Here is a 22244-nt window from a genome sequence, read left to right as displayed (position 1 = left end):
AATCCACCTGGACAGCGTCTGTTTAGAGGCTGGCCATCCACGACGCACAGGGTCATAGGTCACAAACAGCGAATCAGACTTCCTGATAGGGGCTGTACGGGCTACATAAATTCTTAGAGCCCTAACCACATCCAAGGATCTCGCCACCGGGGAGTCCTCTGGAAAAGCAGGAACCACGATGGGCTGGCTCAGATGAAAGGCCGATACCACTTTTGGGAGGAAGGCCAGGCTGGTACGGAGCTCCGCTCTGTCAGGATGAAACTGTAGGAATGGGGATCGACAAGAAAGAGCCCCCAGTTCTGATACACGCCTGGCAGAAGCCAGAGCCAACAGAAGTACGACCTTCCAAGTAAGGTAGCGAAGGTCTACCTCCTCCAAGGGCTCAAAAACAGAGGACTGAAGGTACTCCAGCACCAAGTCCCAGGGAGCCGTTGGAGGACGAATGGGGGGCTGCAACCGAAGCACCCCCTGAAAGAAGGTTTGAACCTCAGGAAGAAAGGCTAACTTTTTCTGAAAAAAAGATAGAGAGAGCTGAGACCTGAACCTTTAAGGTATTCAGCCTCAGCCCTGCCGACAAACCTTCCTGCAGAAAAAGGAGAAGTCTCGCCTTTTTGAACAGGCATGTAGAGACTCCACGCCTCTCACACCAAGCCACATAGGAGCGCCATATCCTGTGGTAGTGTGCGGAGGTAACCTCTTTCCTAGCGCGAAGCATGGTGGGTATAACTGCTCTAGGTATACCTGCCCTCCTCAGGATGGACCTCTCAGCAGCCACGCCGTCAAATGCAGACGACCTAAATCTGGGAAGATGAAGGGACCCTGGCTGAGAAGGTCTTCCTGAAGAGGTAGAGGCCACGGCTCGTCTATCAGCATAGCTGTCAGACTGGTGTACCAAGACCGACGAGGCCAGTCTGGAGCCACCAGCAGTGCCGTGACCCCCTCTCTCCGGATCCGCTGAAGTACCCGGGGTATCAGCGGAAATGGAGGGAATAGGTACACATACTGGAAGGGCCAAGGGGCCACCAGCGCGTCTACGCCCTCTGCCTGAGGATCTCGTGTTCTTGCGAAGAACCGGGGAAGTTGGAAATTGTGGCGGGACGCCATCAGGTCCACTTGGGGACAGCCCCAGCGATGTACCAGCTTCTGAAAGACTTGAGGGTGCAAGCACCACTCTCCTTGATGAACGTCCCGCCGACTTAGGAAGTCGGCCTCCCAGTTCTCCACTCCTGGAATGAACACGGCTGACAGGGCTAGGGCATGGGTCTCTGCCCAGACCAGGATCCTGCTGACCTCCTGCATGGCTGCGCAACTGCGGGTTCCTCCCTGCTTGTTGATGTACGCAACAGTCGTGGAGTTGTCGGACTGCACACGAACAGCTTTTCCCTGGAGAAGAGGTCTGGCCTGGAGAAGAGCATAGTAGACAGCTCGTAGCTCCAGGATGTTGATGGAAAGCAGACTCTCCTGCTGCGTCCACAACCCCTGATACTGACGGTCCAGGGTGACCGCACCCCAACCCCGGAGGCTGGCGTCCGTGGTGATGAGGATCCAGTCCCAAATCGCGATCCTCCTCCCCTGTTGAAGGTTGGCGGTGTTCAGCCACCACAGCAGGGACAACCGAGCCCGTGGGGACAGGGTCACCCTCTGCTGCAGATGCAGGTGAGAGCCCGACCATTGATGGAGGAGCGACAGCTGGAAGGGTCGTGAAAGAAACCGGGCGTATTGCATCGCCTCGAATGAGGATACCATCCTCCCCAGCAGTCTGGTGCACAGGTGCACAGACACCTGTCTCCATCTCAGGACAAGTCTGACCAAGGCCTGCAAGGACTGAATCTTGTCCGCTGGAAGAAACACCCGCATCTGGCTGGTGTCCAGAATCATCCCTAGAAACAGGAGACGCTGAGTGGGATGAAGCTGGGACTTGGCAAAGTTGAGGATCCACCCGTGTGATGTGAGGATCTTCTGTGTGAGAAGAATGTGCTCCAACAGGGTGTCCCTTGAACGACTCTTCAGCAGAAGGTCGTCCAAATAGGGGATGATAGTAACCCCCTGCATGCGGAGGACCTCCATCATCACTGCCATCACCTTGGTGAAGACCCGAGGTGCGGACGAGAGGCCGAATGGAAGGGCCTGGAATTGCCAATGCCGGTCCTGCACTGCGAACCGCAAATATGCCTGGTGCGGGGCCCAAATGGGGATGTGCAAGTAAGCGTCCTTGATATCTATGGATACCAAGAACTCCCCTTCTTCCAAGCCCTGTATGACGGATTGAAGGGATTCCATCTTGAATCTGGCCACGTGCAAGTACGGGTTCAGATCCTTCAGGTTGAGTATGGGGCGTACCGAGCCGTCCGGCTTCGGTACTAGAAACAGGCTGGAGTAGTAGCCCCGGGACCGCTGTTCTGCGGGGACCGGAACCACTACTCCCATGTCCTGCAGCTTGGAAATGGCGGCCAGCAGCTGTAGTCCTTTCTCTGGAGGACGAGGAAGACCGGTCCTGAAAAACCTGTCTGGGGGAGAACTGCTGAAGTGAATCTTGTAACCTAGGGTCACAAGCTCTCTTACCCAGGCGTCCTGACAGGACTGGAGCCATATGGAGCCGAAGTTTCGTAACCGAGCTCCTACCCTGGGGTCCCCCAGTTGTGACGGAGGACTGTCATGCAGCAGGCTTGGTGGCCTTGGGGTCCAGAGTGGTAGTGGAAGCACCTCTTCCACGGCCTCTGGTTCCTCTCTGTGAAGGAGCACCTCCCCTGGATCTACCTCTGAACCTGCTGGAGGGACGAAAGGCACGAAAGGAAGGATTGTGGGCAGTTCTGCGAGATGGAGGTGGAGCTGCCGACGGAAGGAAATGTGACTTCCCGCCTGTGGCCTGGGATATCCATCTATCTAGTTCCGGGCCGAACAGGAGCTCCCCGTTAAAGGCCATGGATTCCACCGCCCTTTTTGATTCTGCATCAGCCTGCCACTGACGCAGCCAGAGACCTCTGCGGGCTGAAATGGAGAGAGCAGAAATTCTACCTGCCACCGCGCAAATGTCTGAGGACGCCTCTATTAAGAAGGTTGAAGCCTCCTGGATTTGTTCAGACAGCTGCAGAATAGTAGCCGGATCTGAACCGTCACTCACCTCAGCCGAGAGTTGTGACGCCCAGACACCTATGGCCTTGTTCACCCAACATCCAATCTGCGCCAGACGCTGTAACACGCCAGCCGCTGAAAATATGTTTTTCAAGGTCATCTCTAACCTACGGTCTGAGACATCCTTAAGGGTGGTAGCCCCAGGGACTGGGAGGACAGTCTTTTTGGACAGCCGGGAAACAGATGAATCGACTCCCGGAGGAATTTCCACCTTCTTTCTGCCCTCCGGCAGCAGAGGATAGTTCTGGAAGAACCGTTTAGGAGCCTGAAAACGTTTGTCTGGGTTTTTCCAGGCGTCAGTAACCAGCTCATCTAATTCCTCAGCTACCGGGAAATTAGGGGACAATTTTGCCTTTTTCCCAAAAAGGGATGGACGAGAGGGGGTATCAACTCCCTCTGTCACATTGCAGGCTACTTTGACCATTTCTATAAGGTCCTCAATACCCTGAGACGGCGTGGCAGGTTCTTGTGTGTCATAGACTAACACATCCTGTGCATCCTGTGCATCCTGCATGTCGTCCCCAGGGGGCGCAAATTCTCCCTCCTCCAGGTCTGGCATATCGTCAGAGTCAGGGGAGTGTAATGGAGAGGCTCTTCTCCTCAGCAAGGGAGGAGGCTGCCTTGAGGAGGACGGGCGAGGCTCAGCCTGCCGTGGAGCTAGGGCCCTAGTGAGGCTCTGAACTGCAGAGGTTAAGTCACTCTGCTGTGTCCTAGAGGTCTCTCTATCCCTCTGAGACTGAGTTAACTCAGAGGATAAACGTGACATAACCTCAGTTAATTGTGAGGCCCAGAAAGGGGGGTCCACAGGGGTCTGTGACCCAGAGGGAGTAACAGTGCATTTCTCACAGTTAATCTCCCCAGGGGCTGAAGGGGTAAACTTAGCATTGCAAGTCCTACAGGCAATTTTCTTGGAGCTTCCCCCTGCCATTGTACAAATATGTCACAGAATCCACACACTACCACACACCCAAGGGAGAGTAGGTATAGATAAGTCCAGGAAGAAGGACTGACAGGAGAGATAGTGAAGGAAAGGAGCTGCCACAGGCTCTGTACTGCGCTATGGTATATAACCAGGTAGCGCTATAGCCCTGATTTTGTTGCACAGCCCAACTATCTCTCTCTAAGCTCTCAACCCCCCACTGTAACTCACAGTACCGGGAGAGCTATAGTAGGACGGTCACCAGGATCTGCGATGTACTTGTAGCCTTTGGTGGGGCTGCAGCGGTACAGGAGCTTCCCACTGTCTGCTTCTGCCGCGGCGCCAGTGTAAAAAAGATGGCCGCTGCGCGTGTTAGCGCTGGGGATAGCCGGGGCTGCTGGGAGTACCACGCGGTAGCTCCGCCCCCTCGCCCGACAGCTCTCGCGTCCTTGGCGCCAGGCTTGAAGCCCTCTGCTGCCGCCTTTCCTAATAAACCCTGACCACCTCCGCTAGCAGCGGTGGCAGGGAATACTCACTGTGCGCCTGCTGTCGGCGGTTGGCTGGGGGAGGACTGCGGCGTGCTTTGGTGGGCAGCGCCCGTTGCCTCCCGAGACGGTGGTCTCAGCAGCCAGGGAGCCGGGCGCGCTGTCTGACTAGGGCGGTCGGCTCCCTCGGCAGGCTCCCACGTAGCAGGCAGATAGTGTAACGCTATCTGCCTGTCCTCTGCGCAGAGTAAAAACCCATGCTGCTTAAAAAATCTTTGAAGTGCTCAGAGAGCACCTAGTGTGTGTCCGCTCCCTTTCGGGCACAAACTAAGACTGACCTGGAGGGGAAGTAGAAGGGGAGGAGTTAGCCACTCTAATCTTTTATTTAAAGTGCCCATGCTCCCTGTGGTCGCCTTCTATTCCCCAGTGTAACTCCAGTGACACCTAGTGGATGAAGGAGAAAATATGGAAAGCCCCCAAGTCAATTGACAAGGCTTGTATTGCTATATCTATTGGCAGGGTGCAGCATCCCAAAATCAAATCAAAATCGAACAGTGTTTAAGCTGGATCCGATCTCGAAGCGCAGCCCCACAATCTAAAGTAGAAATAAACTTGGCAGGCAACTGCGTGTGCGGCCGGAAACGGCATGTGCGGCCGCCAAACAGCGAGGCTTGTGGCTAAATGCAGCGGCGTCCCTGCTTTAGCCACGAACCTCGCTGTTTGGGGGAATCCTCGCCGTCATCTGACATTCAATACAGTGAGTGGTCGGCACTGGGGATAAACGACAAGGGTCATTGTTTTCGGTGAACCCCGCCGTTTAACCCCCTCACCGGCCGCATTGAATACTGCCCATTAACTCTTACTGCCTGCTATATTGGGGGCACAAGTACACTTTGAGATTGACGTCTGTCTGTTGAAAGCATCCTGTAAGGAATTCAGTTATTTATATTTTTTACAGCAGCATATCTTTTAAGTTACTGTAATGCGCATTCCACCAGGGTAAGCGCTGGAAAAATGAAAGTAAAACAAGGAAAACGTTGCTGGTGAAATCAGAATGCGATACTGGGGATTGTATCCAACATATAGAACAAAGAGTGTACACAATAATACACAATTATAGTGGCAAAACTTTCAGGCCATGGGACTTACTGCACCTGAGCATGTATTCAGGCTTAGCAGCAGAATTACACACATTTAATAGCTCAGAGTTTCTAAATGATATCGGAGGCGCTAACTGCTTTATGCATATATATATATATATCAGCTTTTATTTCCAATCTTAGGGTATGTATGTGTGAACCGGCTGCATAAAACACATTTTCCTGTTGCTGTATTTTTAGTAGAGGGGAAGCGGCATTTTCTATTCTTCTTACAGTAAAAAGCTTCTTCTTACTCAGGCAGAACACCCAGCGCCAGCCCAACTTCCTCTTTAGCTAGATGCCATGTAAGTGATGACTTTATGCAAGCTCCATACTGTCCACTTTGTTCCAGGGGCCACTCTCCCTGGCTTCAGAGGCTGAGCTCCCTGTATGATCTCTACTGAGCTATGTGTATCTATGGAAACACAGAATGTGGTGGATTTTTCATTTTTTATTTTAAAGCGCTAACTGGCAAATGGCACCTACTCCATAACGTCACACCCTTTCTTAACTATAGGTCTTCAATTTTTCTGTACATCGATATGTTTATACAGTATGTCCACTTTGTCCCATTTTATTACGGCCCATCCATCATATATGGAAAATGTGTCCGGTGGTGTATAGGTGGCTGCATATTGTGCCAAACACAGGACAATTGCCTGTAAATTAAGAATAATGAGAAAAAAGGTTTCACATTGAAATGGTTAAAAGAAACATTTACCTGTTCTGGGGGAAAAGCATGATAGTGGGAACACGGTCCACCATAAACTCCCAAGGAAGATCATTCTGTGCAACATTTATCCTTGGAAGAAAAGAGGACAGATCGAATTTAGTATTTAAGCATTTGTTCCTCTTCTTACCTCCTACAGCTGTGTGTATAACCTGGCAAGCACAAAACACATCAGCGCGGGATGTTCTTTCAGCATCATGGCCCTAACCAAGCACAATTTTGCATTGTCACAATACACAAAGCGGTAACTTAACGAACGCTAAATTTACCCCAAAGTCTACAACATTAGCAGCCTTGCGAGCCCCCCCAGATGCCACCCGCCAAATGCCGGTCCGCCCGCCCCCTCTCGTAGGCTGTGTTTGTTAGAAATGGCTGGGAATTGATGTTTAACATACACCCACATCATTCGATGGTTGGCGACTATCGAATGATGTGGTGAGTGCACGCAGATCTAAAGTGACTCTCAGGTGACCTTAGATATGCGTGCACATTCGACAGGAACTGGGCGGGCAACTGACATTTGGTGATATCAGCTGCCCGCCCCCCGCACCCAGGTCATGGGCCAAATACCATGGGAATGCCCAGCGTTTTAATGGGAACTCCCATGAACGGCTGAGTGTTCCCATGGGTGTGACTATCCACCGCTGCCCGGCAAACAGTCTGTTCGTCCTGCCGCACGCACCCGGCGTATGCACATGCACAGAAATGACCCTGCGCATACGCACAACATCACCCCCCCGCATGGTGGATGCGAATGAACAAGAATAACCCCCATAGTGTGTGCACACTAGATGATATGTACTAAAAGGTCGTTATGGCTGGTCGTTATCGTGCATATAATTTGTAGTAATATGCGCTCAGCTTTAGATCTTTGCATCTAAATAGTAATAAGGTGAACAGGACAAAAAATAGTAATTGCTATCTTACCTAGCTACAACGAGACTGTCCGTAGCCAGAAGATGGGTAAGACGGATAAAAATATGATTCAATGTGGCACAAAAACCACACCAGGTTGTGTAGAACAGCAACAACACATCCTGTTGAAGAGACAATTCTTGTGGTTATAAATGATTTCATTTACCTAGTACAACACTGATGCACAGTGACTGTTTACACTTTATATCCAAGTCTGAACTGAGAAGTTTGAATGAAGCAGCCCTGTGATTGGTCCGCTGACCACACTACATACAGTACCTCTCTAAAATTAGAAAATGCCAGGATTATCATTCCCACCAACTGCCGCCTGACAATACTTCTTTCATAAACTCAGTGCTGCAACCACAATGTGTGAATGGCTCATTCACCAGAGTCTTACAGACATACCCCGCTCTTATAGATGTACAGGTATATGGGATGGAATTCACAGTTACCACATCTAGAGCTTTGAATTCTTGAAGATGCAATTTAACTCCTACTTATGCTGATGATTCCAACATGGATGGGGGGGGGGGGGGGGGGGAGACATTTTCTGCTGTAGCCATAATGCATGCAAGGTCATGTACTGGACCAGCAAAGTGTCTGTTGGGACCATGTAAAATTAGTAATGTTCATTTGCCAGTTACATGAAATACATGTAACTGATGGCTAGTAGTCATTACATTGACATGGTTTAGAATGTTAACATGACTGACATGCATGTCGTCAATTTAGGGGCATATTAAATTAGCCATAGGGCTTAATACAGACTAAATGCAGTGCTGGGAGCTGTTCAATTGCAGCCTACACTTACCATGGTTTCTACTCACACGCTCCTGAGGTGCAAGAGAATGCAACTACAAATCAACAGTAAGGGCGGTATTTAATCCCGGGTCACGACTGTCGGGCCGGCCCAACAGTTGTGACCTGATCCCGTTCTCGACCCACTACACTGCATCTCGGCATGCGGGATTTTATGTCCTGTCTGCCGAGTGCCGAAAAGGGGGCGTGGCCGCGAGAAACTGCAGTGATTTGTCGACATCCGGCCGTGAGCTCGACAATCCACATCCGTTCTTGGCAAAAGGAGCCCAACTGCTTTTTTTTTTTTTTTTTTTTTTTTTTAAACATTTTTCTTTTATTTCAACAGAAAAGCAATAAACAGCAGGATACATCTGTACAGAGAATTGTTCCATATACATTCCATGTCATATCATGATAACAATAATAAAGCTCTGTATATTCAAATGTAACATTGTAATCATTTTCTCTGCATTTACCGTATAATAATTGAACATTACATACCCCCAAACTAAACTTAACTAAACTAACTCCCCCCCTCCCCTCCCCTCCCCAGGTCTCGGTTGCCATTTATGAAGTACTGAGTGATCTGGTTAGGTACCATGTGGTACCTTCATATAGTGAGTAAATTTGTTGCTTTGTGTCATTATCCAGTGAGTCAATATATACCCCCCATTTATGCATGAATTTTTTGACTCCCTGTTCTACATGCGGGACTGTGGATCGTCTATCCAGATGAAGCAAATTCAGCAAGGTTATCCGAACTTGATGAAGAAACGGGGGGGATGACACCGTCCAGTTTCTCAATATGATTTTTTGGTACTTGTTTCCTAGCACGGCCACAATCTTAAGTAATCGTGTCCCTTACTTAAGGGACACGATTACCCCCGATGGACCCGATTTCTTTTGAAATCAGGTCCATTTTGCCGGCTAGGAGACAATATCGGGGGCATCGCGTCGGTCGGGACCATTAACATTGGTCCCGACGCGACCGACGCGATGCCCCCGATATTTCCATAGGCTTCAATGTTAAAAAATATTTTAACATTGAAATCTTGTCGGGAAGGTAAAATATCGGGGGCATCGCGTCGGTCGGGACCATTAACATTGGTCCCGACGCGATGCACCCGATTTTTGCATAGGCTTCAATGTTAAAATATTTTTTAACATTGAAATGCTGTAAAAATGTGAAAAAATGTGAAATGGGCCAATATGACCCATTTTACATTATAGATGTCCCCGTCGTCACCCCACGATAGACGCCAACCCGAAGCGTGGCGAGCGCAGCGAGCCCGCGAGGGGCGGCGGTACGCGTCCTCCGACCTTTTCATGCCCTACTATCCACGTCGGCGTGGAGTGAGAATAGAATAGTGTGGCGAGCGCAGCGAGCCACCGAGCCCGAAGCGTGGCGAGCGCAGCGAGCCCCGCGAGGGGACGCGGATACCTTCACAGTTATACGCGTCCCCTTGCGGGCTTCACAGGTGTCCGTGGCGACGCGGACACCTGTGAAGCCCGCGAAGGGACGCGTTTACCTGTGAAGGTATCCGCGTGCGCTCACCACGCTTCGGGCTCGGTGGCTCGCTGCGCTCGCCACACTATTCTATTCTCACTCCACGCCGACGTGGATAGTAGGGCATGAAAAGGTCGGAGGACGCGTACCGCCGCCCCTCGCGGGCTCGCTGCGCTCGCCACGCTTCGGGTTGGCGTCTATCGTGGGCTGGGGTTAACGCGCTTAAATTTGGGGGGGTTGGGAATTTTTTTCATTGAATCCAATGTAAAATTGGGTCCCAGGGACCCAATTTACATTGGATTCAATGAAAAAAATCGGGTCAAAAATCGGTCGGTCGCGTCGATCGCATCGCATGCGACCAAATCGCATGCGATCGACCCGATTTTTCAGACACGACCACCCCGATCTGAATCGGTGTGGCCGTGCTAGGAAACAAGTACCGATTTTTTTTGCCACTGTCACTACAATGGTGAGAAAAGGAATCAGTGCTGTTTTCCGGCCCTGAAGGTTCCAGTTAGCAAAATTAGCACACAGCATAGCGAGAGGATCTTTAGATAGTTTTAGTTGACATACATTATTTATGAACCCCATTACCTTGTCCCAGAATTTCCTTATGCGTCCACAGTCCCACATGCTATGGAAGAAGTCAGCCCTCGGGCCTTTACACTTTAAGCACCTTCCCGACTCTCCCGGTACAAAGTATTTCCGCTGTGCTTGAGATATATATGCCCTATGCAGGGTCTTTATTAGAGCCCAACTGCTTTTAAATGTTGGGCTTGCTTTGCCGAGATGCCTGTTCAATGCTGTCAGGAAAGACAGAATTGAATAGGCGCCCGCCGCTATTCCCCCCATCGAAAATAGCGGCAGGGGATTAAATACACCCCGGAGTCTGGCTTTTCTGCACCTTAAAACAAGCACTTAACCCAGAACCTAATGCGCGTTAGCCATGGAATTACTGCGGGATGAAAAGGTCTTCATTGAATAGGACCAAGCCTGTGGCTAATTGAATATGCCCCAATATATCCATATTGAAATTATATACAGACTGGGGCATATGTAATAGGGTCAAAGTTTGCCAAAGGTGCAGGATGCCAGCCTATCACACACATATTTTTTTAATGCGGACATTATTTACAAGGCAAAACCAACCTGGATTTGCCTTGTAAATAATTACCTCTTGAAGAAAAACGTATCCAGCAATTACACCGGTGGGGTATTTTATCATTTGGTATTTTCCTACCTACTACCCCCATTAGTATATATTAGTTTGGTGCCATTAGTTTGATCACTTTAAAATAAAGGGCTCTCACTCTTGCCAGGTTATCTGAGGATATCACAGAGAGGAAATCTGCATTTTCAAGTAGCTTACAAAGATTTCCACTGAAATGTGCAATCCTGGGGGCAGGAAATGTGTATAACAAAAGGTTTTCTTTCAGCTACAACAGCTCAGTGCAGCAGACAGCCATGCAGCTTATGCAGGCTGTAAATACACAACAATGCTACCAGGTACCTTCCTGCTCTCCAGAACAATATGATGGAAAGTGCTGGATGTCACTTCAGTGATTAGCTGGTGTTTTAGCTTGCCGAGAGCCGGGTCACTGACTAGATGTCTCCGCAATGGGCTGTAAACTTTGCTGAAATTCTGGATAAAATCCTCTGGAAGAATTGTGACAGGACATATAGGAAATGAAAACAAAAATGACAAAAATAAATAAAATGCACTTTATAGTACTAAATCCTGCTAATCTGAGTTATTGTATTAAACTCTCAATCTTAGAGCAAAACTAAGATGCGATCGTTTTGGGGCAAAAAATGGGCCCCTCTCCATATATTTTCTATATTAACCAAAGTGACAAGATCTCAATAGCAATACTGTGATGAAATTCAATCAACCATGTTACTTTGCCAGAGGAGATAATCCAATTCGCTAAGAATAGTGGCCGCTAGAACCACTCATTTGTGATTTTTTTATCCGGGAAGTCAGCAGGCTCTGATATACAATCACCAATAATGAACCCAGTTTTGCAAATTGATCAGTGAAAATGCATAGGAACCATGACAAGCTCACGAATCTGTGTTTTAGCCACAAACCAGATTATTTGGGGTACATAAAACAGGTTCTAATTGAATTGCCTAAAGCTAAAATAGGTGAAAAAGCCATTCTTGTCTGTGCCCAAATAATTATCAGGGCTAAATGAACTGCCGCTGTGTTGTGTATTGTAAACTGCAACATATAGCAAAATGTAAGGTTGAGAGAAGGAAAAATGGTGGCCAGACAAGTGGAGTTCTATGCAGATTGACTACTGAGTGGTCAGGTGTGGCTGTCCAACAGTCACATACCAATGTGCTCTATGAACGAAGTACTACCACCTGACAAAACTACCTACCTACCTACTCCTACCCATTCAAAGGATATAACCCCAGGGAAAGAGCTACTTATGCCAACCCTAATGTCAGAGTGTCATGTAAAGAGGCCAGATATCCCTATTTGTGAGTCACCATTACAATGGTCTGACTGAAACTTGTCCAATAGCAGGTGGAAAGAACATAAACCCTGTCATCTGCTGTCCCCCATGAACAAAATAAAGAAATGTGGCTGCTCACCATAGTAGTGAATGACCAGATCTAGAAACATTGGGCCTTATTATAGTTCACTCTTTCTGACAAAAACCTTCTTAGATGGACAAAACCATGTGCACAGCAGGTGGGGCAGATGTTACTTGTGCAGAGAGAATTAGATTTGGGTGGGGTTTTACTTCAAAGTGAGATCTATATTGCAGTGTAAAAATAAAACAGTCAGTATTTTCCCTGCACAGAAACAAAATAAATCACCCAAATCTAATTCTCTCTGCACAAGTTACATCTGCCCCCCTGCAGTGCACATGGTTTTGTCCATCTAAGAAGGATTTTGTTAGAAAGAGTGAACTAGAATAAGGCCCATTGCGGGGCTAATGTGAACTACATGTAAGCAAACCCATACACAGAATAAGTTACAGCTATAGCTTCTTTCCAGCTGTGCCAAAACATAATGAAAGGGAATACTCTGCATATGAGCAATTATACTATTTTAGTTGCCGTCTCTACCATGGTAATTGCACATCACTTCTCATTGTGTTGGGGATAAATAGGTTGTGGGCTTGTTATATAAAGTGTAAATACTTATTGCTGCTTAAGCTGCTCCAGAGATCCATTAGCATGGACTGAGTCACTGAATAATGTAACACAGTAACACAACACCTGGGGTAAGATGAACCAGAAGATGGAAGTTGTTATTTCAATGCGTTCTGGAACATGGTTAAATAAAAGTGGCTTTCACAGTCGCTAAGGCTTACACTAGGAGACCTCAGACTATTTTGTTTCGGTACTGCCCCAATAATTAGACAAATATCCCCCGGAGGTTGGGCATTGTTACTAGGAAAATGCATAGGCATAGCAGCACACATATGTTTGGAAGCATAACATCTATAAAGAGTAAATCTACACAGGGAGAACACCATGTTGCACTGCAGGTGGGGCAGGTGGAACACGTGCAGAGAGTTAGATTTGGGTGAGGTGTGCAATGGAAACCTAAATTGCAGTGTAAAAATAAAGCAGCCAGTATTTTCCCTGCACAGAAACAACACAACTCCCTTAAATCTAACTCTCTGCACATGTTACATCTGCCCCACCTGCAGTGCACATGGTTTTTCACATTAGAGAAAGATTTTGCAATCCATGCCGAATCAGGCCCATTGTTTGTTCCAGATATAAAAGTTATTCACTTTTTTATAATTCCTTTCATGCCCTTTGATTAATTTTAAAACACGAATCACAACCTTTCAATTTCAATGACAGCAAACAGATCTTCTACATGCAATATTTTACTATAAGCCCCCGTCCACTTTCAGCTGTACAATTATACTGTATGTAACACATGCTCCATACCTAAGGTAGGTCTGATGAGAGGCTGACTCTGGTTTATGATATAATGGACTTCTTCTTTCAAATCAATGATGGTAGCAAACATTTTCTCTTGGTCAGATCCAGAAGCTCCCAGTCTCTCGGCATACAACCAGGACAAATTGGAATCCAAGAGATACATGTTTAAGGTCTTGTTGGTCCTGCACCTGAGGCCAGTAATATGGCCATTGCTAAAATTATAGCTGTGAGCTACATCTCTCTTCTCCTCAATGTGAGGCACAATATGGGGCGATTGTCCACTATAGAGCTTCCCATGGGAAGAAAGTGAAAGGGAAACATTCTCCTGGCTGGCAGCAACAAGTCCTCTACTAACAGTCTGACAACATGCAGTGTAGTAGTAATAGGGACTATAGAAATGTAGGAAGTTGCTGCACTCTCTCACAGTAGACATGAAGTTCATGAAGAATTGTTCCCTGAGGTAGAAAGAATGTAAGGCAGCTGAGATGTCCAGGAAGTTGCAGGGAGGCAACCTGCTGAGGGTGATCTCCCTGCTCTGATTTACGCACAGCTCACAGACATTATGAACCCTAGACAGAAAATGCCATTGAGGAAGGATAACAGTGTTACAGCAAGAGAATGGCTTTGAAGCCTCTTCTATAAATGATGATGACTTCTTTAACAGGGAATCCAGATGGAATCCAGAATCTTGCTCCTGAAGGATGTGCGCAGTAGAGAAGCTTTGGGTGCAGCCATTATAATTCAGGGCAACTTTCATAATCTAGGAAATTAGAACATTACTTCAGTTTCAACAGTTGTTACAATGGAATGTATTTAATCAGGAAACAAATGATGTATTGGATTACAAATAATTCCACCCATCATGTAATATACAAGGCTAAGGGGTAGGCGTATGAAGCGGTGAGAAGGGAGAAGTGATAAAGTTCCTGGTTCTTTATCACCAGCCAATCAGCTCCTGACTGTTAAGTTACAGGCTGGGTTTAAGAAGGAAGAGTAAGGAGCTGATTGGCCAGTGATAAAGTACCAGGAATTGTATCACTTCTCCTCCCTTATCACTGCTTCATACATCTACCCCATAGTGTGGTAAGCAAGTATAATAAAAAAAAACCTGTCCTCACTATACCAGTTTAGGAGGGACTGTCCCCTCATATTAATACTGTTGTTCCCACACCAGGACACAGGAGTTGTGCTCCACTAATGGGCCCCCCTTCAATCATGTACCATTGGCAGGTTCAAGTGTCCCTGAAGTGTTTTTAAGGAGAGGAAAGGGGGCTGTAGATGGCCCAGTATTGTTGAAACCAATGTGGTATGGCCTCTCATAAAAAGGACAATTGTGAGAATTGCTGCTGCGCACCTCTTGAGCTGCGGATTCCCCTGATCACAGACAGGAGCAGCGTTCCAACTGTACTGAGATGGAGGTGTATCAGCAGCAAGTATAGCCCATAAATATATCTGGCACTAAACAGCACTGATCAGCAGGATTCTCTGTAATTACTGTTGTGTTACTGATATCCAGTCATTAGACAGAAGACTTTTTCTATTGTGGTGTATTATTACAATGTATATGCAATCTGTAACTCCTATAGTGGGGCAGATGTATTAAGCCTGGCAAAGAGATAAACTGGAGATAAAGTTGTGATAAAGTGTAAGGAGATAATTCACCAGCCAATCAGCTGTGTTTCAAATATGACAGTTGATTGGCTGGTGCAAAAACATCCTTTCGCAGTCCGGCGTGCAAGGGGGCAGCAGGCAGACCTGCAAGGGGAGTTTAGTCCACAAGCAACGCTGCAAAACTTGCAGCATTGTGTTTGGACCAGAATAAGGTCCATGATCACATGAGCTGATAAACAAGTTGTGTAATCACACTGGATGTCCTTACAAGCAAAAATGCAATTCCTAAGTGATTTGGAAGTAAAGGTCATGCTGCAACAAATGCTTTAAAAAAGTCTGAACACAAGGCTGTAACAAGCATATAGTGTAATAGCCATTTGATTAACAGATGCATTTAAAATCTGGTTAAAAAAAATGATATATATGGGATAAACATCAACATTTTACCAAAACCCCAATAATCACAAACCTACATGCTTCACTTAAAAAGGTCAGCTTTTTTGGAAGCTGCAATCACTCCAGCAACAGTTTGCCTTTGATTTCTACATACACTAACTACCGTATACAGTATATACAGATAGTGTGCTTTAAGCCTACTGTTTCCTTCACACAACAGCTAGTCCTGCTAGGACACGGATTCCGGTGAGGTCTGCCAATAGGACACTGCTGTACTAAGCACATACAGTATGCTGCACTTCCATTATACGGTCTGTGGAAACACACTAGAAAAAGGGCATTTGGGATATACAGATGTAGCGCCACTCATTCAGTGCTGGGGCTCCCCAGACCACCCCCACTAGCGAGCGGACGCTACATCTGACTGGGATGCGCGAGTGTCTTACACGCACACGCGTCCCGGTTTCCCGCCGGCGGGGGACGGGAACCCTGGCCGTCTCTGCTTCAGGAAGACGGGCATGGTTGGGTGGGAGCTCCGGTTGAAGGCGATGCGCGTGCGTCTCGTGCACACGCATTACCTTCCAGCGGCTGGTGAATCCACCTCCAGGCCCTGCCTGATTGAGAGGGGCTCCATCTGTAGGCGTCCAACCGAACACAATAACTTCCACAGGGACCACACCTGTCATTTATTTCCATATCTAAGTTTTACTATTGTGTGCCAGAATGTATTTTTGCATTGGACCAAGAGTAGCTCTGTATCAAAGGTGAAACAGGTGCAAACTATGTGTATAGAAGTATAGGATAAGGTCTAGTTTCTGGCAACAGACTACCCAGACAATCATGTCCCTTTGCAATAAGATAAAGGCTGTGCACCCTAAAGGTGCCCATACACGGTGCAATGTGTTGCAGGTGCGATTTGAACTATACAATGGTGCTGTACAATTTGAACTTCAGTGCTATGCAATGCTATTTATGCCAATTAACCTGCATACCATTAGGATCTAAACTACATTATGTAATTTGTTTATATTGTATACAATGTGCTACCACAGTGATGCGATGCGATTTAGTACAAAAAGTACTGCTTGCACATCATTTTTGTATTATACAATTTAAAGTACGTGGGAGCGCACAACATGGAATGGTGCGATTTGGACTATATGCGATACGTTTTGAAACAAAAGTTTAAAAAGGTATACAGTAATCACACCGTGTATGGGCACCTTTACACAAAAAGGGAAACGCCAGTATATTCTCCATCCCAGTCACCAGGACAGGAGAACCCATGGCTGACATGCAATTAGCGAGATACTTCTACCATGAGGTGTGAAAACATTTCTGCCTATCCAGATGCCACCACCTTGGATGGTAAATCTGTGCATAAACTTTACCAAAAAATGTACATGAGCTCACAACAGAGCACCTGGGTTGTAGATCTTCCCTTTCACACACAGGCAGGTGTATTAAGCCTGGTGAAGAGATAAAAGTGGAGATAAAGTAGAAGGGGATAATGAACCAGACAATCAGTTAGAGTGGCTGGTGCGTTGTCACCTTCTACTTTATCTCCGAGTTATCTCTTCACCAGGCTTGATAAATCTGCCCCACAGTCTTTAATGAGCCTTCGTGATCACAGCAAGCATTTCAAATTTTTACACTGCCGGACATCCAGAATCCAATCCCATGTGACAATCCACAACATATTTTATTTTGGTATTATTAGAAAGGATATGAAGACATAAGATAAGAATAAGAATACAGGCTCACATCTTTTGCCATGGCAGCCCCGCTCCCTCGTGACTTCATGATGTCATCTGATTAGGGGCACAGGGCATAGTTTCACCCTACTACAGATGTTACCCAATGTGGGGATTAGCAGCACCTCAAATAGGATCAGTGCCATGGGATCAGCAATAATGTACTTTTTTTTCTTTTTTATATAGGACTTCATTTTTTTGTTGAGCTAAATAAAATGAATTGTTCTTACTTTGTTTAGAAATAACATATTGTAAATACATGTGTGTTTTCCCCACAAGACTGTATAAGTTAGGTGTTCACGGAAATCAAACCTTCAAATAATGGACATTCAACATTTTTGGACTTGGCGAATGGGTACTTGCGTATTATCATGGCGCCCACTAAGCTACTTGCTTAGTGGGCTATTCTGCGTAGGAAAATCGCATCGCATGGGCCATTGTGCTGATGCGATCCGATTTTCCTATGTAATTTATTCAGTGCTCTTTTATTTATATTGTATAGGGTGTACAATGCCATTAGGTATACAATAATGACATACAATGAGGTTCTAGGCACCCCCCCCCCCCCCCACTATCCACGCAACCCGGAAGCATGGCGAGCGGTGGCGGAACGCGTCCTCCGACCTTTTCATACCCCTACTATCCACGTCGGCGTGGAGTTGATTTTATATAGTGTGGCGAGCCCCGCTAGGGGACGCGGAATACATGTAAAGTAATCCGCGTCCGCTCGCCACGCTTCGGGCTCGCATATAAACTCAACTCCACCCCGATGTGGATAGTAGGGGTATGAAAAGGTCAGAGGACGCGTTCCGCTGTGCTCGCCATGCCTCGGGGTGGAGTGGATAGTGGGGGGTGCCTAAAACCTCATTGTATGTCATACAATGATATAATGGTATAGGTAATGTAATGCTATCGTACACCCTATATATGCGGGAGGTGCGATGCAATGCAATGTGATGCGATCCCCAGGGCTAAAAGAGCAGTGAATAAATTACATAGGAAAGTCGGATCGCATAGCACTGTCGTTACAATGGCCCATGCGATGCAATGCAATTTTCCTACAGTGCCGTACGTAAGAAACTTGGTACACAAGTACCGGCAAATGTAATCTTAACAATCAACAACTGCTCCAAGTTTGCAGTAACTAACCTCATCCAGTAGTGGCTGTTCCTCAGCGAGTGGGTTAAAGGGAATGAAGAGGAGAAGAGCAGGCCCTTTCTTCAGCTCATTATTCAGTAGTAGGCTTTTGCCACCATGAGGACGCAGCCAGTGCAGAACGGTCTCGCGATTGTCTAGTGCCCACTTGCAGATATTTGCAGCAGTGAAGTTCATTTCTGTGTCGGGGTAGACCTGTCAACCAAAAGGACTGATGATTAAAAGGTTTATTTTCTATCCAAAATCCCCATATGTAAAAGTGTTAAATCAGAATATGTCCAGCAGTCTCTGGAGAACAGTTATTTATAATCATTTATGACTACTATTCCCCCAAACTCCTAAATAAAGAGGTACTGGAACGCTGCCCAGCGTGCCAGGTTTTAGCTTTACTACCTTTGTTTTCATCTGAAGATAAAAAGTGTCAAAAATTTGCAAGAACATTACTACAACACCCAAATGCTAATCTGACAGCAACAGTCAAATACCATTGGTATTAAAATTTATTAGTCTGTACACGATTGTTGGTTGCCTAGATATACTGGAACTGTGGATAGAAAAGCATAATGTTCTGAGCAGTGCAGGGTGACACTAGCTCCCTTGTCAATCAGCTGAATGTTCTGAAGCACTCTCAAACTCAGAGAGTTGCACTGCCCTGGAAAGGTGAAGTGCCCAATAACGGTTACGGTACAGATGATAGGCAATGTCTAGGTTGACCACTGATTGTTGACATAGGCAGGTCAAAAGGTCGACATGAGTTTTTAATGATTATTTGGGGTCTATGTAATCATACACACTGTATATATTTAGTGCTTCCCTTGCCATACTGTGGGCACGGCACACTCGAAAAAGGGTATAGAAAAGTCCCAAGGCGCAGTTACGAAGTCCTTGCTGCCACAATATTGATGGAGATTCACTGCAGTTTTTTTCTCCTTTGGTCAATTTTGGAAAGAAATAATATTGGCGGCGCTTGACTCCGATGATGGTGGATTCGAAGGGGGAAAGAATTTATACAGGATAAATAATCAGTAGGTTCTTATTCAGAGCCACATCTGAATCAATCCATAGGACAGGAAATAAGGATGCGTACTTTTTACTCACAATTGGAGTGGTAAGCAAACTCCTATCTGGGTTTCTTTATGACAGGACGTATGGTTGAAGTTTTTCCCTGTCCCGATGTCCCTCGTTGTAAATATCATACAAATTCAAATGGGAAAAGAAGTGAAAGAACCGTAAGTGGGTGGTCACAATTTCAAATCTGCTAGATGGAGGATAGCGGGGACCAATAATGCGTACCCGACTTACACAGAAGTATGTGTTCACATGTGCATAAAGGTTTCTTTTATCAGGGATCACCAAATTATGTGAGGATCTGCCAATAGTAAGTGCGTACCGTACTTACGGTGCACAGCGCGATGATACTCCTATCTGGGTTTCTTTATAGTAGGACGTATGGTTGTGGTTGGTCCCTATCCAGATGTTTTCTCGTTATGAATATCATGCAAATTCAAGTAGAAAAAAGGAGGACCATGAGTGAGTGGTCACTATTTTTAAAAAAACCAGATGGAGGATAGCGGGGATAAAAAGATTCCGTACCCGACTTACACAAAAGCATAAATACACGTGTGCATAAAGGTTTCTTTAATCGGGATCACCAAAGTTTGTGAGGATCTGTCAATAACATGTGCGTACCGTACTTACGGTGCACAATACAATAGTACTCCTATCTGGGTTTCTTTTCACACAATCTCCTCTATATGTTCTTAGCAGCAAGCTTCAGATCTCAAGCAGTGCATACAAACAAAGAGTGGAGACCGTCTTAATATGGAATCGTGCTTTTATTGCTATACAAGCCAATTTTTGCACAGATAAAAAGAAAATAAAATAAAATACCTGAAGAATGTCCTTATGGCAATAAGGACATATAGAATGAAGGGGCTCAGTCACTCTGTTTGCCAACGCGTTTCGACAGACTCCGCTGTCTTTTTCAAGGCTACAGAGTGACTGACACTGTGCCTGGTTTTATACTATACTGGGTAACTTGCTTGATGACGCACTTCCGGTTTGGACATCGTGCGTAAAATGGGTATTTCTACTACAATTTTATGTAGCTTATTGGGCGGGTGATCTTAGCGCAAGTACAAGGAATCCACCAATTTCACTTGTGGATCCTTTAGCGCTTTATAACTATACAAACAGGCACCGCCGTCTGTTTACTTCCGGTCTTTGAGACGCAAGGAAGTGACGTGCGGTATCTGTATGGACCGCAAGTCCCGTTTCGAAATACCGGAACTGACGTAGCGCTACCTCTATGGAGCGCACGCTTCCTGTGCCTTGGAACGCAAATCTGTTTATGCAGACGGGTTGCTATGTGTAAGTTCCACCTCCAATCTTAGCGCTTATTTAATCAGGAGGCACAGTTACAAATCCAATTTAGATGGAGCTGTATTTTAGATCTAATTCTAATGTAAACAAAACACTTTTGGAAGGTTATTATTATCCACTAATAAAGTGCATTTAATTAAATAATTTAAAGTGCATCATTGTTGATCTGAATATTAAAAATTATATATAGCTATCACCCAGTATGTATAGCTCCTTACAGGATATATAGTACATTAAAAACAAATAAAAATATACAATATTAAGGTAAAAAAGTCATAAAATATATGAAATATGTAGAATGTAAAAAGACTGTAGCCCTATAACATCTAGGATAAAAACCATTTTAATTCAAATTCATGATTAAGACCATTGGGTGACAGTGAATTGAGGTCATAAATCCAGCGCATCTCTTATTTTGCTAACTGGATATCTCTGTTTTTATGACGCCAATCGGTTTTGACCCACTCTAATGCCCAAAAACCAGTTAGATGTTTGCAAGAGCTTTCATGTGTATCTCTAAAATGTAATGAGAATGGGTGATCCGGGAAGCCTTTTTTAATATTTCTTACATGCTCCGAGAGGCGGATTTTAAGGCTTCTGGTGGTCTTCCCTACGTACAATTTATTACATGAACACCTAATTGCATAAATGACATAGGTGGAATTGCATGTGACGAACTGTTTGTATTTAAAAACCCGGTCATTCAATTTAACTTCTGCATATTTGTTGCAGGGGGCGGGGCATACCTTGCACATGGAACAGTCACCGCACCGGTAAAAGCCCTTGTTCCGAATAAAGCCACCCATTGGTTTATCTATATAGGCACTAGAGACCAGTTGGTCCCTAAGGTTTGGGGCCCTTCTATATATAAATTTGGGCCTTTCTGGCAATATATTATTCAGAACAGGGTCTTTTAAAAGTAGATCCCAATTCCTTTTGAAAATGGTTTCCACTGATTTGTGATATCCAGTATATTGAGTATTAAACGCCAATTGATGCTTAACGGCATTTGTGCTTGAGGGTTGTGGTCTGGCTTCTAAAAGTGTCTCCCGTTCCACTTTTTTCGTTTCCTCTAAAGCTTTGTCGAGTAGGGCTGGTTTATATCCCTTTCTCAGGAATTTATTAGTCATAATATCCGCGTTACCCTCAAAATCATTGGTCTTAGAACAGTTCCTTTTCAACCTGATATATTGTCCCTTAGGAACATTAGTGAGCCAACTGTTTAAATGGTTGCTGCTAGGATCTATATAGGTATTTGAATCGGATGGTTTGGTATAATTGGTGGTTTCAAGTTTATTATTATCTATATAGATCCTGAGGTCCAGAAAATTCACCTCTTTTTTATTTATGTTAAATGTAAGATGAATATTGAGTGTATTGGAGTTGAGAAACTCGCAAAA

At 45.8% G+C, this 22244-nt stretch overlaps 1 protein-coding gene across 3 annotated transcripts in view; it reads right to left on the bottom strand.

Annotated features, from left to right (window-relative positions):
- The window catches only part of TXNDC11 (thioredoxin domain containing 11), a 94404-nt gene that overhangs the window by 1895 nt on the left and 70265 nt on the right, over positions 1-22244 (bottom strand). For 2 of the 3 annotated variants that reach the window (XM_083153338.1, XM_083153339.1), the window contains 5 exons: positions 18457-18657; positions 13553-14306; positions 11139-11284; positions 7333-7442; positions 6397-6477 (listed from right to left, as the gene is read on the bottom strand). In XM_083153338.1, the coding sequence (XP_083009464.1) occupies positions 6397-6477; positions 7333-7442; positions 11139-11284; positions 13553-14306; positions 18457-18657 (1292 nt within the window). Of the gene's footprint in view, positions 1-6396; positions 6478-7332; positions 7443-11138; positions 11285-13552; positions 14307-18456; positions 18658-19560; positions 19694-22244 lie in introns of those variants that run through there. The other variant, XM_083153341.1, reaches the window with a different exon arrangement.

This window comes from Crinia signifera, chromosome 7 (genome assembly GCF_055691185.1).
Source record: "Crinia signifera chromosome 7, ASM5569118v1, whole genome shotgun sequence".
NCBI classification, from domain to species: domain Eukaryota; kingdom Metazoa; phylum Chordata; class Amphibia; order Anura; family Myobatrachidae; genus Crinia; species Crinia signifera.
This window is presented reverse-complemented; position numbering and strand designations above follow the sequence as displayed.